General features: G+C 49.0%; 1 protein-coding gene across 3 annotated transcripts in view; it reads right to left on the bottom strand.

Moving 5' to 3' along the window:
- Positions 1-5,753: 5,753 nt before the first annotated feature.
- Positions 5,754-17,462, bottom strand: part of prdm2b (PR domain containing 2, with ZNF domain b) — a 57,689-nt gene continuing 45,980 nt past the window's right edge. For all 3 annotated transcript variants that reach the window (XM_088616840.1, XM_088616841.1, XM_088616843.1), the window contains 3 exons: positions 15,552-15,665; positions 10,255-15,173; positions 5,754-9,019 (listed from right to left, as the gene is read on the bottom strand). In XM_088616840.1, the coding sequence (XP_088472966.1) occupies positions 8,993-9,019; positions 10,255-15,173; positions 15,552-15,665 (5,060 nt within the window). In that variant the 3' untranslated portion in view covers positions 5,754-8,992. The remainder of the gene's footprint in view (positions 9,020-10,254; positions 15,174-15,551; positions 15,666-17,462) is intronic.

The raw sequence follows: 17,462 nt of genomic DNA, 5'->3' as shown, positions 1-17,462 counted from the left end.
TCATGTTGATTTCGTGTGTTTGCTTCTTTAAAATAAAGAGATGAACAGGTCTTCAGCAGGACACCAGAGTTTCGAATTCACACACAACGACATGAAAGTATACTCCACGCTGTGAGACACTTACGTGAACCTGCCATTGACCCCAGACCCTGGAGCTGCGAGACAGTAGTGCTAATTATAACCACCACACCCCCGTTTCTACGCATGGGCTATAGTCACTGGCGTGGAGACCAAGACCTTCAGAGAGCTCTTTCTGCAGCAGCTGTCCTCTGCCGGAACAGCTGTTCACCTGCTGAAGGATTTATATTACTGAGCCTACATTACACATTGCAGAGGATCCAGCGCTCTGCAGAAACAGATCCCCAATCTTCTGATACCACTGAGCCCCAGGTCCTTGGCCAGTGCACCCATAGTTCCCAGACTGTGTGCTCGATGTACTGCTTGCCTCAGCCCATGGCCCTGTGTCCTTGTGCATCGATGACTTCCCTTCCTTCAGTGCACCTCTGTGAGTCCTGTGCAGCATCCTGACTGAGTCGACTCTGTGCCTCTGTTGCTTCTTGTGACTCCTATCACCTGTGGCCCCCAGTGCCAGCTGCTCCTATGGATGCAGAACAGGGGATTCCTTCTTACCTTGAAGGCTAACCTGGGTGCTAGATTTCTGTTCCACTTTTAAGGCTGGCAGACTGAGCCCCTGTGCAGATACAAAGATGCCTTTTCCACTCCACAGCTTGGTATGGTACTGCACACCCTCTGCAAGACTCCACACTGTGGGACTGCCGAGCTCATGTTTTCGAGTACAGTTTTCAGATTGGGGCCACTTGTCAAAATGAAAGGGACGGTCTGCTCACAGATGTAACCCTGATTCCTTGAAAGAGCAAAGTGCCCACCAGATATCAAGTTTGTTTTAGGAGCCCTTTGTGGGTTTGCCAGTGAAAGAGAAAGTGAAAATCTGATCTGATTTAGAGCTATTCTCAGAGAGGAGGAACATACTAAACCATTTCCCTCTGATGCCTCGTATTGTGGCTGTTTGTTCCTCTGTTTCAGGGAGCTAGGGTCATATCTGTAACCTGTCCATCCATTTTCTAACTGCTTTATCCCATTTAGGGTCACAGGGGAGCCCATGCTGGCAAACAAGGGGCACAAAGCACCCTGGAATCACAGACACAGAGTACAACACACACTCACAACAGGGGCCAATTTTCCCAGAAGCCAATTAACCCACCAGCATGTCTTTGGACTGAGGGAGGACACCGGATCACCTGGAGGAAACCCACAGGAACTCCAGGAGAACACACAAACTCCACACAGACAACCATGGTAGCTCAGACAGCAAGGGTGTCCTGGATTCAAGCCCACCTAGGGGCAAGCAATGGAGCTTGCTCAATTCCTTCCAGATGGCTCTCAGGTCCACTCAGCCTGCTTTCCAAATGAGTACCGGGGGTTAATCCTTCTGGGGGTAATAGGCCAGCTGGAGCATGATGCTGACCACATCACCTCGACTCTTTTACCTGTGAACGCATTTCTTCTTTTGAGGTCCAGCTTATATTCCACCCTCATCCATTCAGATCCAGCAAACTTCGGGAAGTGATAACTCACTACCGGTTCCTATCCTATTCCTGCCTTCAGGATATTCTTCTGGGTCCCTGCAGTCTCTTCTGCTACCCACCAAAATGGGTTCAAGTCTGAAGTGAGCTGGGATCTGATGGCTGTACTGACTTGCATTCCTTAGTGTGCATCAAACATGCTTCTCATTTATTCTGCACGACGACGCATGTTCTCCTCAGATCCTGCAAACTTTTGCAGATGAATCAATTTGTTCCCAAAGCAGTTTTTGAAAAGAAACTGCATCTGTGTTTTACGGATTCTTTTAGGGCTTGTGAAAGCTTAGAATTTGACTCCCCTACTGAAATGGTGTTACTGAGTTGGTAAAATTGTCATCTCATGAGAATTAAGAGCAGCAGCTGCAATGCATTAGGGGTACAGATATTAATGAGTTCATCATCCAATCACAGCTTTACAACCCCTTCTGATCTTCTGCACAAAAAAAGTGACAAGACCATAAAGAGGAGTTGTAAAAAAAAGGTCTCCTGTAGTACTGCACCTAGATGAAAAGGTCATTAACATTCATGGATAAATGAGAAATGGATTAATAAAGACAGATGGACAGAGATCACAGATGAGGTGATCATTTACAGTGCATTGCAGCACTGAATTCAAAGAGATTCATGTGTATAAAATGTGAATGAAACAGAGGCACAAAAAAATAATATTAAACAACCGATTCTGGTCTTGCTTCTTTTAAAATGAAGACGTTTTGGGGAAGCATGCTATTATTGAGAAGTGCTGGACAACAGGTTGTGCAGAAAATACTGTGGGACAGTCGTTCAATGTCTCCACATTCCTGACTGGAAGAAAATTTTATACTTCCGGTTCTTCAGTGTACTGAGGACATCTACTGGTCAGAACAACATATACTTATTTTTTAGAGAGATGACTTTTATATCTGCTTCCATCTGAAGCATCCATCTCATTAAAGATGATGTATCAAAGCAGGCCATCTGAACACTGGAGCTGTTTCAGGAATATCCGTTTAGTAAATTACCTGACCACCATCCCTTTCACAACTTTGGTTATCTAATTTATCATGGGATTGAGAGATGTGTTTGTTCTTTTTGTGTCTGGTCAGGTCAAGAATATAAAATAACATCCTAGGACTTGCACAGGCTCTTTTATCCTTCTTCCCTGAAGCATTAGAATTACGAACATCGTTCACATTAATCACTCAGCACTTCCTCACCCTGAATGGACAGGACCTTGTGCTTCACATTTGTATTTTTCATGGCTGTTCTTGAAACTATCAGTCACTTCCAGGCGCCCCAACCTTTATCTCTTGTTCCTAATAGTTTCGACATATTAATACTATACTGTTTCTAAGAAGTTTGTAATTAGCTTGATGATCAAGTACCTGACACGTACTGCCAGAACATACAGTACCAAGATTCTTGTAGATCGCATTCAGGGTAGTTAGGTCCCTCTTGTGGCCACATGTGTAAATGCAGCTCTTTTGCGGGCGACATTCCTTGAAAAATACTCAGATGGTACACCATCCGTAGTAGCATTGTAGCGAGAGAAGCTCCGTGTCTCAGGCTCAGAGGCTGCTGTACTCCAGCTCAACATAACCTGGTAGAAAGAAAATAACAATGATAATTGCTTACACTTATATAGCACTTTTCTGGACACTCCACTCAAAGCGCTTTAATGTTAATGTTAATGTTTTAATGTTTCTTTATTGCCTTTATTCTTTATTCTTACATTAGGAATTAGTCTTTTCGCATACCCCAGCTTTTTTTTCTCCACGGAGACAGACACACAGACAGGGAGAGAAGCTTGGGGTCAGAGTGCAGGGTCAGCCATTGTACAGCACCCCTGGAGCAGTTGGGGTTAAGGGCCTTGCTCAGGCGCCCAACGGAGGAGGATTCCTCTGCCGGCCACAGGATACGAACCGGCAACCTTCTAGCCACAGGCGCAGATCCTTAGCCACAGAGCCACCACTCCGCCCTTTACAGGTAATGGGGATCCCCTCCACCACCACCAGTGTGCAGCCCCACCTGGATGATGCGAATGACAGAGCGCCAGATCGCTCACCACACACCAGCTCTCATTTGGGAGGAGAGCAGAGTAATGAAGCCAGTTCAGAGATGGGGATTATTAGGAGGCCATGATGTGTAAAGGCCAGGGGGAAATTTGGCCAGGACACCGGGGTTATACTCCTACTCTTTTCGTGAAACACCCTGGGATTTTTAATGACCACAGAGAGTCAGGACCTCGGTTTTACATCTCATCCGAAGGACGGCGCCTGTTCTGAATGTTCAGGCTGGAAGGCAGTCTGGAGTCTGTACGAGGGGAACCTAAGAAGATGGAGAGGAGTGAAGTAAATCTCACTTGAAAAGGGCAGCAAGAAGAGTTTTAGATTAAGACATGAGGTACATTCTTGTTTTTTAAACTCCTCTCTATTTTCCTTTATTTAAAAGGAGACTTTTTTTCCCATTTCAACCATTTTGATTCAGAAACGTACCTTCTGCTTTGAAAAGTTCTATTTTTCCAGTTTCCACGGTCCCAATTTCCTGTGCAGCTTATATTCGGGTACATACGGTAGACCTTGGTGTCCTTCATTCACCCAGCTGTTTCTTTTGTCTACCACCAGTATGACATATTGTACTGCATTCGCACCATATATTTATCCAATACACAATCCAGAACTGAACCCTCATACCATTCCCTTCCCGGCTGATCGCTCTCCAGCCTGGGATTCAACACGGCACCGAAAAAAGGAAACGGCTGCCAGGATGATGGATGCCTCTGCTGGCAAACCCTGGAGACAGGAAACACACAGGAGCAGGATCCTGCGGCTACTCCGGGCTCAGTGGCTTCACCGAGACCACAGACGGGACAAGAGGGGATTTCTGGATTACAGACGGCTGTTTCGGTGCAATCACCACTGTCGCCTTGGGGCCCGCGATCAGCGAGTTGTTTTGAGCGATTCCAGCAGGATCCTTCTACTCCATTTTCAGAAGCACAAATGATCTTTTTCAGATGCTACAGCACTGGATGTGCAGAAGGATGGAACTGCATTACTGTACAACACATATCAGCAGTCAGTTCAGTGGTCAATCTTGTGAGGCAGACCCGTAGAAGGAGAACAGTGAAGTGACAGTGCAGCAGGTCACATTTGAGAGGTGGGCTCCAACATGTTCATACCCACAGTACATTACCAGACCACCTAAAACTACAGCCACCACATTGGAAGTGAGGTATGAACAGAGGATATCTAGTGAAAGATGAGGTTAAGGGCTCATCCAGAAGATCAACAACACATCTAAACAGGTTTGACCTTTCTCAGATTTTACCACTTGTACAACCTGTTCTATCCTATTACATTTTAGTGTGAAGGGTGGGATTCTCTGATTAAAACAGTTTGGTTTCAGCATCAGACAGGAGAGATGCTTCTTTGTAAAACAACATGTTGGGATACGGGAGATCATGTTATTCTGCAGTAATATTTTAAACAATAGTGCCCAATGCTGGTGCTCAGACACCAAAACACTCCACAGCAAAGCACGACAGAATCCAGAGATGCAAGTTCAAATCTCACTCTCTACCCCTTTCAAAGAAACATAGTAAAAATTAAGGAAAATCGATGATTTTGGACTGGGACAGAGAAAATGGAAAGGAGGGATTCACTCTGGTTTCCTACATCTAGAACGGCACCAAGTTAAAACCAGTGGAAAAGCACAGCAACGATACCACAGCCCAGCACACATCTCAGGCAGACATTAGGTCCGGGATAACTGATGACCATAAACAGGGTTGACCTCTTTTCAAAAAGAGTGGCAGGAATTTGAAACAAGCTCTCAAGCCATGTGGTTGCAACTCCAAATGATTCCTTAAGGGACTCCTGGATCATTAACCATCTTGCAAATAATCAAGTAAAATGAACCAAGCCTTCTCATTTGTAACCTTACTCGTGTTTAATCCACTATGTTTGCTAGGTTGTCCTAAGACGTCAATTGGCCCCCACTGGAGCAACCTATCAGGAACTGAGGTGAAAGACTTCAGCACACAACACATCCACTCACACTCCCAAACAAAACCATCCATTTTTAAAGAACAAGATATTCCAATTCTTTTATAGGTAAGTGACTATCCCTGAAACGGCAGCAAGCACAGCCGAAACGAACGAAGACAAAAGCGTCTCAAATTGAAAAAGTCTTTAATATTTCAATTAGAACAATCTGTATTACGTCAGCATTTAACAATAGGGATTTTTTTTTTGTTTCCTTTTCTGTGTTAATCGGCAAACATTTGAAACAACATTCTCCATTTCACAAACCCCCGGAAGGGGGGGAAAAAGAAAAACAAAAAAAAATCAGGAAAGAATTAATGCAGCAACGTAAATCATATACAACAGAAAATATCCAAAGAGAAACATAATTTAAATTATTTTTAAATATATATTTGAATTATTTTATTACTCTTACACAGGCTACAAGAACTTTATACATTACTCCTCTCTTCCCACTTAACATGCCCCCCCCTCACCCCCCTTACAGTTCTGTAACAAAACAGGAATGATACAGTATAGAAACAGTGACCAAGCGACAGATTTCACTACAGCAGAACGCAAAGAAAACTCCGCCAACCGAAACGTTTCATAGAGGTAGATTCTTCTGTGTTGGGAACAAAAAGGATGTTGTTTTTCTAAAAAAAAATTGCTTTACCCTTTTCTCATGATGCAAACCCTTCCAAATAATAAATACCCCTCTGAAGAGATCCCGAGCCGCCCTCCATCACTTCAGCTGCATCAGTGCAGTGCAACTAATATTAAGTGCTCGCTCTTCAGATCTCGGATGCCTATTGCATTAGATCACTGCAGTATGTTCCTTTAGCTCAATTGAGAGTCCGTCTTTTATTAACGGAACTGTTCATTAAGAGTTTCTATACAGCACAATTCAGCTCAATGTTCTCTCCTTTGGGAATTTTGTTTTATTCTTCTGCAATTGCTGAGTATTCCACGAGACCTTCCACTTCTCACCTCTCCCTGCGGCTGCACAGAAATGAAACAAGGAAAGGCTCTGCTACTCAACCTTGGGAGTGGTGTCACCCGACGCACTTTCTCCTGGTCAAAAACACAATAAAAAAAAGTGCAAAAAAGTGCCACAAGCGCTCACACAGATCCCTGATCGGCACCGCCAGGTCACAGAAACTGCACTGCAGCAAACAACACAGACAGCTCGGGAGTCAAGGCAGGGAGCCGCTGAGACACACCCGACTTGCTGGCTGCCAATGGAAATGACGCCAATATTCCCATCTCCTTAAATTCCACCCAGAATCTCAACTTCCAAGAAACCAGTAAGAGACAAATGACGCAGTACAGATTTCAGCTTTAAAAGAAATGTTGTGAATCTCATGCTTAGCTTTGCTGGAAGCAATCCAATGACAACTGCAGGCTTGAGGATACAGCCAACTGAAGGAGGCCACATCGTTGTGTTCATAGAAGAATAACAGACACTAAGTGACAAACTATTAGACTTCTGTCCCCATGACAGCACAGGTGCTTTTGCATCTGAGAAAGACGAGCTTGAAAGACTGCAGGCTCAACCACAGGACCTGCTTCTCATCGGATCCGTAAAACGCCCATTAGACAGAACAGGGATCAAACAATATTAAAAAAAAAAGGATCTAACCGTTTTCAGGAAAAACAAGGGACTGGACAAAGGCCCCAAATACTGACCAGTCAGGCTCATTGCAACAGTTATATAATCATTTACTTTTTATCCAGGACATAACAACCAAGGATCAGATCATGCTGCACCAAACGCTATCAAACAAGACAAAACAAAACCCATGCACTGCGTAAGCTATCTAGGCAAAGATATACACATGGTCACGGGACAAATGCAAATGTCTGGGGAAAAAGGTTTTTAAACCCCTGTTCAAATGACAAGTGGTCGTGAATGGCGCAGATGGGCAAGAGTAACGCAGAAGAAATGGCTCCACACCAGTCGATTTCAGTTATTCGGAATCACTAACGATGCCCTGATCTGGCACTGTCACCGTCATCTGGCGCTGGCTGCTAACCTGCCAAAAGTGAAACTGCTAGTGTGACCACAGAGGAGAACCCTGAGGTGGGGGGGGTGGAAATGTTGATTCGTTTTCACACCCTTAAACATAAATGAAATCAAAACCCATCAGCTGCAAAATACTGGACTACTGCTGATTTGGCAACTTAGAAAGCCCTTCACTTACCCGGAACAGCAGCAGCCTGCTAAAATGTTTTTTTGCAATTTACCGACCACCCTGGTGTCCACATCCTGCCCGTTTTCCCGAGACGTTCAGTAGCTCCCAGGCATGTGAAAAGCACGCAGTGAAAGGGGGTCTTGTGGACCGCCAGCCGTTCGTGAGAAGCAGCTGCCTTGAACGGGGGTCTCAAAGGCAAGTGGACGGGGCGTTTCTGACCTGACTGACCAGTCCAGCCAGAAACGACACGGTCACAAACAGCCTACTGAACAAGTACGGAAAGGAGGGGGGCTTTGGGGATACCGACCAACCTCAGTGAAGGGCAGGCTAACTGGCAGTGATGGAGGACAGCGGTTCTTCAGTTTATTCCCACACATGGCTCTGTTCCTGCTACCACACCTCCAACACGTGTCCCAAACCCCAGGGGTCTACCATGGGAGTTATGAGGAGGGTTCGCCCTTAACCCTAAACATAAAAAACAATCCTTAACACGATTCGGGATGACGTTCATCGTTCCCTCTGGAGTATTAAATCATATTTTAAAGCATTTATTATTAACATACCGCAGGACCTAATGTGTGTTACACAGACACCGAAAAGGGTTCAGTCTACTCATTTACTTACCACATGCATTTAGCAAGAGTTGGAGCCTCAAGATTCGACACAAACGGAAACAGGAAACAAAAGAATCTGTGAAACACAAACGGCAGGACAGGCCGGCTTTGTGTACAACTGAAAGCTGATTGCCATGTGCAGCGTGTCAATGATTAAAACTTTTGTGACCCGACTTCCAGTCCAGTGGGTCGGTTAATGCAAACTGTGTATTTATACATATACATTTCTATAAATTATTTTTTTTTTGCAATGCAAACATCTGACCACAGGAAGTGTCCCCCTGGTGGTGCATTGTGGGAAAGCTCCGGCCAGTCTGACGAGCCAAAGCTTTCTTTCAGGTTCCTCGCTCTTCCTCGCCTCGCCGGGACACCACAGACTCGCAGATACGGCCCCTTGCGTCCGTCTGTAGTGGCCCACCTGTCCCTGTGGAAGTCCTGTGGCCGGCAGCTCCCGAAGAGCTTTGCGGAAGGAGAGCCGAGCTGCAGAGGCCTGGGCTGGTCTCTCGCCCCCTCTGCCCAGAGCCGTGCGCCCGTCTCCTCGCCGACGCCCCACCTCCCTCGCCAGGCAAGCACCTGCTGCTCTACTTCACCAACTTTAACACGTGTTCCTGCACAGAGAAGGACAGGGGCGTTAACGAGGCCCTGACACAAAGCGCCTTTACCACACCCTATCAAGGGGGTTTGTACTTCTCAAGCGTATTTGGAGAATCTGAAGTTTTGTACTTTATCCCTTTAAAATATAAGGCAACAGCATTGTGGACAGAAATGCCAGTTCTCTTGTACTCCTGACAAAGCTTTTAAAAATAAAGACTGACCAGTCAAACTAAAACCACGAGAACTCCCCAGTGGTAAAGTCAACAGGCTTTTGAGTTTTTTCCCAATTAACTACAGGACACTGACATATGGCAGACACACTCAACAGACTATAATTTACAGATTACTATGAGAAAAGCAGAATTGTGTGTTGGCAAATAAGGGTAAAATAGCAGACTACAAACCTCAAAAACAGGTAGCTAAGCAAACATGCGGTACTTGTCAGGGGTTCCCAGGTCTGGATTTGAGGAGCTTCACACCTGCTAGTTGTTGCTTTAGTGGAGTTTGGTTACATAACTGACCAGGACCGGTCAGCAGCATTCATGTGACCTCTTCAGTTGTTTTCAGATCCCAAATAAGCCCAGCTGCCATTTTGAACTACTGCATTTCACAAGTAACTTAAGAGCTTTGACTGAGTAGTAAATAATGTGCCAGGGCTCCAATTAATCTGTTAGTTCAACTGAGGATTAAGCGAAGATCCATGATGTAATGAAAACTAGCAGGTGTGGGGCTCTCAAGGAAAACTTGCAGCACAGATATTAAAACAGGTTTCAAATTGTTTCAAGATTTTTTGAGGACTAAAGCCGCTCCCTTTTTTTGCCCCTTTGGGGGAAAAAAGATCTGAAATAGCATAAATAGTCCAAATATTTTTTAGACTTAACATTTGCAGCCACGGAAAAAAAAAAATCAAGGCGCGGAAGCAGAAAGATTTTTTCTGCACCCATCTATCATCCAGCTACCACCGTCGTAAAGATCGAATGAATTCAGACGAACAGGGCGCGGAGCTGCACGAGGGAAGACTGCTGGCTGGAAGAACAGACAAACGAGCTGTAAATGTAAATTAATCAAGGCTCTTTCTGCATGTCTTCATTAATAAAAAAGACTCGCAGGGCGGCATCTTGTATCTTGACAAATTCGCCTTTGCGCACTCCTGTCGGAGTGTCGTCCCCGGAGCCAGGGCTGGGGCGCCCGGCGATGAGCCCCGGAGAGCACCAGGAGACGGGGACCGCGCGCTCCGCGCCGGACTCACCTGCGGCTCCCTGGACTCCAGGCTGGACAGGTCATCAGTCTTGCCTTCGGCTTGAGCAGTGCTGCTGACCAGCTGTAAACTGCGGGTGACCGGCCCGCCGACTCTCTCCCGCGTCTTCACAGAGAAGCGCTCCTCCTTCTTGGGCGGCGGCGGTGGCGGCGGCGGCGGCTGGGGCGGCAGCGGGAGCTTGGCTTCCGGCACCTTCTTGGGCGGCAGCTCCTTTCCCCCGCGCTGCATCCTCACGGCCGGGCGCGGCGCGGGGTGCGTGGAGGGCGCGGGCGGGGGCGCGGGCGGCTGCTGCGGCGGCGGCGGCTGCTGGGGACTCCCCTTGAGCGCCGGCCTGCTCTTCTTGGCGTAGGTGACGGAAGCGGCCGGGAAGGGGGCAGGCCTCTTGGGCCGGGCCTGGGCCTGGGCCTGGGCGGGGGCCGCCTTGACTTTGCCGGGCGGCGGCTTGGAGGGCACGGCGGCAGGTGCCGTAGGCCCAGAAGTGCGGGCCCTGGTCTTCCCCAGCTTTGCCTGCGAGCCCTGCTGCTTGATTTCGGAGTCCGCCGTCCGCCGGCGAAGGTTCCCATTCTTGTCCTGGGAGGAGAGGCCGCCACTGCTGCCTTTCTTGACCTTCTTGGAAGGGGGCTTCCTAGGGCAGCTGACCGCCACGTGTTTGTTGAGGCTGCCCAGGTAGGTGAACTCCCGGTTGCAGTGAGGGCAGATGTGCATCTCCTGCTCTTCCTGGCCCAGGCTCGAGGCCTTCTTCGCGCTGGCGGCTATCTTGTTTTTCTGGGAGATGGCCTTCTGGACGAGCTGGTTCTTCTTCTTGTTCAGAGCGTTCAGCTTCATCTTGGCAGACGGCTCCTGGCTGAAGTTGAGCCTCTTGGGTTGGCCCATCCTCCGGAAGGCATTCTGCCCAGAGGCGTTGGTCCCCATCACTGCCGACAACACTCCGTTCTGGGGCTTCACAATCTGCTTGAGGGGGATGGGGTTCTTCTTGGGGGTGTAGCGTTTCTTGTCACTGGCATTCGCGCAGGCCAGGATGTGCTTGTGCAGCTCGGGCATGTTGTCAAAGCTTTTGCCGCACTTTGTGCAACGGATGGCCGTGCTGAAGGTCTGAGGGATGTTGTGAGTGGTGAAGTTGGTGGCGGAGGCCACAGAGCCAGCAGGTGTACGGTTGTGGTAGGGGAACGGGGGTGGCTTGAAGCTTGGGTAGTGTTGGTTGATGCCCAGACGCACATCTGGGCCTTTGGGTTTGCCCCCTCCAGAAGCCATGATCTTTATTGTAGTGTAGAGCTCTTCGGTGGAGTCATCAAGATCATCCTCCTCTTCCTCTTCCAGCTCTTCTGCTTTCAGAGCCTCAGGGTTATCTTGCGAAGACAGGGTGCTGCCTTCAGCAGAGGTCTCAGTGGCAGTGGTGGAGGGGGATGGCTCCAGACTGGCCCGGGCTGGGTCCGTATAGTTTTGCGGCCTCAGCTTGCCGTTCTCCACTTCTGTGTGCATGCAGTCTTGACCAGGATGGAGGTCCTTCTGGTGCTGCTTCAGGTTGCAAAGAAAGGCAAACTCCTTGGCGCATGTGGAACACACATAGATCCTGCCCACACCATGCAGGGTGGAACGGTGCTCCAGCAGAGCCTCTGCATCCCTGAAGAGCTGGACACAGAACTCGCACTTGAACGGCCACTCCTCTGCGTGCCCCACAATATGGCGACTCAGCTCCTTTATGGAGGGAAAGGGCTCGTCGCACACGTTACACACAAAGTTCTTGCAGAAAGTCTCCTGTTGAGGCTCCTCCTGATCAGAGGACGTCTGTAGATCACCAGCACCAGGAGGAGGAGGAGAAGAATTGAGATCAGCAGCAGGGATGGCAGATGCCTCCAGAGGCTTGTCTTCCTCAAGGGTTTCTTCTTTGATGGCAAAAGAAAAGGGAGAAGGAGGCAAAGCTAGAGGAGGTGGACTCTCTGGTGGCACGGGATGTGGGGAACTCGCAGAAAGGGGTGGGTTTGGAACAGAAGCTACAAGAACAGGTGGGTCCAAGGGTGGAGGAGCAAGGGGGGACAATGCGAGCTTATGCTCCTCCGGCTCTACATTTTGTTCTGGTACTGCAGCCTCACCCACTGAAGGTTCCATAGGGTTCTGTTCAACTGTTGCTGGGGATGGTTCTAAACCCACAGAGTGCTGTAAGTGCAGTGATGGAGAAGGGGATTCAGTTTCTGTGATGCTAGGGAGATCATTGGGAAGATCGACTGTAGAATCACTTTCAGTACCAGAGGGATCTTCACTGGTAAGCGACAGCTCCTCAGAGGGCATCAAGGAATCCACTTTGGAAGGGACAATTTCTACTTGGCTTATGGAAACATCTGCAGGCGGTGCAGGACCTGCTGACGTTGCAGAGTGTTCTGGAGGATTAACATCGGGATCTACAGGCCCGGAGTCCGGATTCACCACCACTGGCAGAGAGTCTACAAAACCAAGAGAGGGATCTAACGGAGAAGGCGAGGGATTCCTGGGACTTGAACTCACTGGACTGGGAGAGTTTTTAGGGGACAGAACTGGAAGGGAAGACGGGGTAGGGGAGCTGGGGGGCAGTGGTGGTGGAGAAGTAGGAGCTGGGAGGGGAGAGGGGGCGGTTGGTAGCACCGGGGGAGGAGGCGTGGGTGAGGCTAAAGTAGATGTGGAAGGGGACGGGGGATTCATGGTAACGGGGGTCAGCGAGGGTGGCGATGGGTGAAGAGCGGTAGGTACTACAGACCCAGGCGACGGTGCTTCAGAAACAGGGGAGGGAGCGGCAGGGGAGGCAGCCAGGGAGGGGTCGTTAGCCGAAAGGGCACTGGCGCCGCCCAGCACACCGGGGTTTTCCTCCACTGCTACTTCCAGGCCTCCGTATTCATTCATCAACACTTTCTCCAGCATGCTGGTGTTGGGCTTTTTCTTCTTCACAAGGGACTGCGCCGCACCTCCTTTTACTTCAGGCTCCGGTGAAGGCTTCCTGTGCATGCTCAGATCCAGCACGGCTTCCCCTGCCCCCTTGTTTGAACCCTCACTTCTTTTGTTCACTCCGCTGGAAAGGTCCAAAGGCTGCTGGTTGCAGGAACTGCCCCCACTTCGTCCAGCTGACCAGTCAACAGGAGAGGTTTTGAAAGCGTCTACGCCTTGCGGACTCAGGGTGTCCCTCTCATCTCTGCTTGACAGACTCCAAGCAGGGGAGCTGCAATGGCTTTCCAGCTTTGGCACTTTGAGGCCAAAAGAGGCCCCAGCCTCAGTCTTCCCAGTTTCTCTCATAGCGGGGCTGTGCTGGGGGGAATTTGGGGGGGAAGCCGTCCTCCTCTTGAACCTCCCCGAGGCCGCTGGCAAAGCAGTGACCGAAGTCAAAGGGGGGCCCAGCCTGTGTGCCTCGGTGAACAGAGTCAAGCCTGGCTTGTGGCTGTCCTGGGTCTGCAGGAGCTGCTTCAGCTTGGGGGAAAGGTAAACCGTTTTCTCCTTTGGGAAAGCCAAGGTTTCTGTGGCCTGAGGGTACAACCCTCCCACCACAGAGGAAGTGGATGAGGCAGAGGAAGAAGAGGCCGAAGAAGAAGGCGTGATGAGTTCTGATTCCACTTCTGTTTTGATCTTGGGGAGAAGAGGTGGGGTGGCAGTCCTTCTCTTTGTCGCCTGGCCACCATTGGGAACCTCCTTCACTGCACAGCTTGCGGTCTCTACTCTAAGGGCAGTGGTGACCTTGTCAGGGCTGATTATCAGGGCATCAAGGCCGAACAGCGTGGCTGAGCCGGGCTCCACCTCAATGACTTCGCAGGTGCTGACCGCACTGGTGGACAAGATCTTCCCGTCAATGTAGAGGCTCAGGTTCTCCGAGATATTGCTGGAGATATCCACCATGTACTCCTCCTCCGGGTCTCCCTCGTCCTCCGGGTCGCCGCTCGGCGTGTAGACTGGCGGAGGGCTGGCATTGGGGGACTCTTCAGGCGGCGCCGCCGGCTGCTGGGGTGGGGCCTCCTGTGGAAGCATGCCTTTCCTGCGGACGCCCTTGGGCAGAAGGTGACGCTCGTGAATCCTGCGCTGGTGGCGCCGCATGTTGGTGTGGGTGCCGAACACCTTCTTGCAGTACTTGCACGGGTGCTGCTCCTTAGGCTCCCCGTTCTCGTCCAGCACCACGCTGCGCTCCACCTCCATCGCCGGGCTCTGCTTCCCGGCCTCCGGGGGCTCCTGGAGATCGCCGCCGTTCTGGGCCCCGATGATGATGAAGTTGCCAGAGGAAGAGACGAGGTCCGGGCTGGAGCTCTCCGTGGGCAAAGAGGGACTGAAAGACGACGCGGTGCCAGAGACCGAGCCTAGCTTCTTCTTGGGCCTGGCTTCGTGCCTCCGCTCGTGCCTCCTCCGGTTGATCTGCGAGCCGAAGGCCTTGCCGCAGTAGCGGCACTTGAAGGTGTGGGTCTGGCAGTTGGCCGAGATGTGGATGTGCATGTGGCGTTCCAGGCCCTGCTTGGTGGTGAACCGCCGCTCGCAGTGCAGGCAGGGGAACAGGAAGGACTCCTGGGGGTCGCCGTCGGGGTCGGGGTCGAGCTTAGAAACTGGGGATCCAGACGGCGATTCCGGCGGGAGTTTCTCTGCCCGCTCCTCCTCCTCGCACTCTTGGGGGCTCGCCTCTGCTTCTGGAGGTTCCTCGGCTTCCGCTGCCTCCGATCTCGGCGAGGCCTGGCCCCCGTCCTCCGGCAGCGCATCTCCTGGTGCTTTCCCTAGTTCTTCTTCCTCCTCCTCCTCCTCCTCTTCTCCTTCATCCTCTACTTCTTCCTCCACCAGCACCTCAGGGACACAGGCCAGCAGGGTCTCCTCCTTCACGGGGACCTGCTCGACGTCAGCAGGCTCCTCCGGGCTGGCTGTCTGCTGAGACGGCTGCACTGAAGCGAGGGATGGCTTTTCATCCTCCTCCTTAGGACCTATGGAGACATGAACAAACTCAGCATTACAGCCGTTTTTCATTTTCTTTGGGGAAAAAAGTCAGAGTACCCAGTCTCTCTGAACACATACAGCAGGACAACACTGGTCTTAAATGGAGAACGTCTAAGGAATCAGTTCCTTAGCAGTTAATATGGTAAATTACAAAAACACAGCCCCCCTTTTTAATTTTACAAGATGAATTCTGGCATAGTTAATTTGTACAAAATGCAGAAAGTAGACATAACAGAGAAAAGCTAACACAATGTTGTTTCTTTGCCACAGAAACGTTCTTTACCGTGTAGAATGAGCACATTTGACACAGCAGTCCTGAAACGAGAAATAAATCCGTATACCAGCACGCGCAGAGCCACACTCACCGTCCTCGGACTCCCGCATCTCAGTGACAGCGTGCTCGGGGTCACACGATCTCTGCTGCCCTTTGAAGCCCTCTGCGCCGCCCTGCTTCGCTCTCTCCAGAAGCTTCTTCCTGGCTTCAGGAGCAAAAAAAAACAGGGCAGAAATTCACACGAGCTGCCAAAAATAAACCCCTTCACAGTGCAAGACTGGAAGAATCCCGTTGGTCTCACACAAGAAGGAAACAGGGGCTCCAAGTCAACATACAGCATTCTGCTCTTCCAGATCACAAGGAAGTCCTGTGTTGGACGCAGTGGCACAGTAGTGCACCTAGATGGCGCCCTCTGTAGATCCATACAGTTTCCCTTAAAGTCCCTGAAAGTCAATAAAGGCCGTTGCAAGACCAACAGCTCCTGTAGCACACTACAGCTGGGCTGGTCGCCGTCTGGCAAACATGGCTGGAATACAGGAAGCCTGCAATGGACAAGTCAATGGAAAGAACGATTTTCTTTCGATTTTACTGCTCTCAATATAATCATACTGCTCCCCATCGCACTTGGACCTCGGCAAAAACACTCATTAGAAATCTTTGAATAATCACGTTTTATTCTGGGCACAAAACCAAAAAAGGGAAAGTTACGAAAATCCAAGAAAAAGTACCAAGACAAATACTAACTCAATTACATTGTCCAATTAAAAATATATATATAATTTATGAGACATTGCTTCAATTAAAATTGATTTTCCACTGAGAAGTTGATTTCAGGAAAGAGAGACTTTCAAAAAACAAAGAGTAAAATGATTCTGTTAACACAATCCTGATTCTGTTAACACAATCCAAGAAGTCACAACTGTGTCATACAATATCACACAAGAAATAATGCAATGGATGAAATGATGTTGACTGCTGGATGAGAAAAGCCTGTATTTTAATATTTTAATGGCCTGCCAAGCACACGGTGCCTAAACTCCTTTTTTCCCCCCCGACCACAAGGTGCTTCCAGAAGAAAAGCTCACTCAGAACATACAGCTCCTTGCAGAAGTATTCAGACCCTTGAATGTTTTGAAACGTTGCTGGATTACAAATGATACTAATACAACTTTCTCCCCAGTCAGTATTTTTATTGCAAACTTGGGGTTTAATGCAAAACAGACTGGGGTTTTTATCCAGTAAATGTGACCGTTACTTCAGTGGTGCACAGGCAGAGGCCAGTGGAAAGACAGGCAGAAGCAATTATATCCACCTGTGTAAATTCACAGCTGCCTGCTCCTACAAGGAACCGAATACCCATGCAAGCAGGATATACGAGTTTTTGACTTCCTTTAAGAAATTTGCTGACAACTAATTTTTTCTTACAAAATGTGTTGGAGCATGCAAGTTTAGAATACAAATACTGGAGAAAAAAAAAAGGACTGGAAAAAGATATGCATGTATCATTTGTAATCCAGCAAAATTTGAAAACTTTTAAAGGTCCTGAATTCTTCTGTTAGGCGCTGTATAAAAACACCATCAACCAACCAAGGAAAGCTGGTCATTTCTGTGTTTGTTAAGCTTGCAATGGATCAGAAGCCTGCATCTCAATGAAGTTGAGTCCTGAAGTTACTGCTATTTGTGAGAGCTATAAAATGCTCCTCTTGGTGTGATGGAAGAATTATTAGACATGATCCCCCTACAAAACGGAGCTGAGGAGTTAAATCACCTAATGGTATACTCCAAAGATCAACACACAGCCAGAAAATGCTTCAGCAATAACAACCAATAATACTCCTTCAGGTGGAAAAACAAGGCTGTAGGTTTGCTAGAAACACTGAAAATAGCAAAACGCTGAAACTCCATTTTTTCCCCACCAAATAACAATGGAGCTTGGTGTAGAACACACACTGGGTTAGAGAGTTCTTCTTTTGTGAACATCATTGTGCAATATTCATTTAGC

Source organism: Lepisosteus platostomus, chromosome 23 (assembly GCF_059453375.1).
Source record: "Lepisosteus platostomus isolate fLepPlt1 chromosome 23, fLepPlt1.hap1, whole genome shotgun sequence".
In the NCBI taxonomy this organism is placed as follows: Eukaryota; Metazoa; Chordata; class Actinopteri; order Semionotiformes; family Lepisosteidae; genus Lepisosteus; species Lepisosteus platostomus.
Note: the sequence above shows the minus strand (reverse complement) of the source record. Positions and strands in the feature narration are given on the sequence as shown.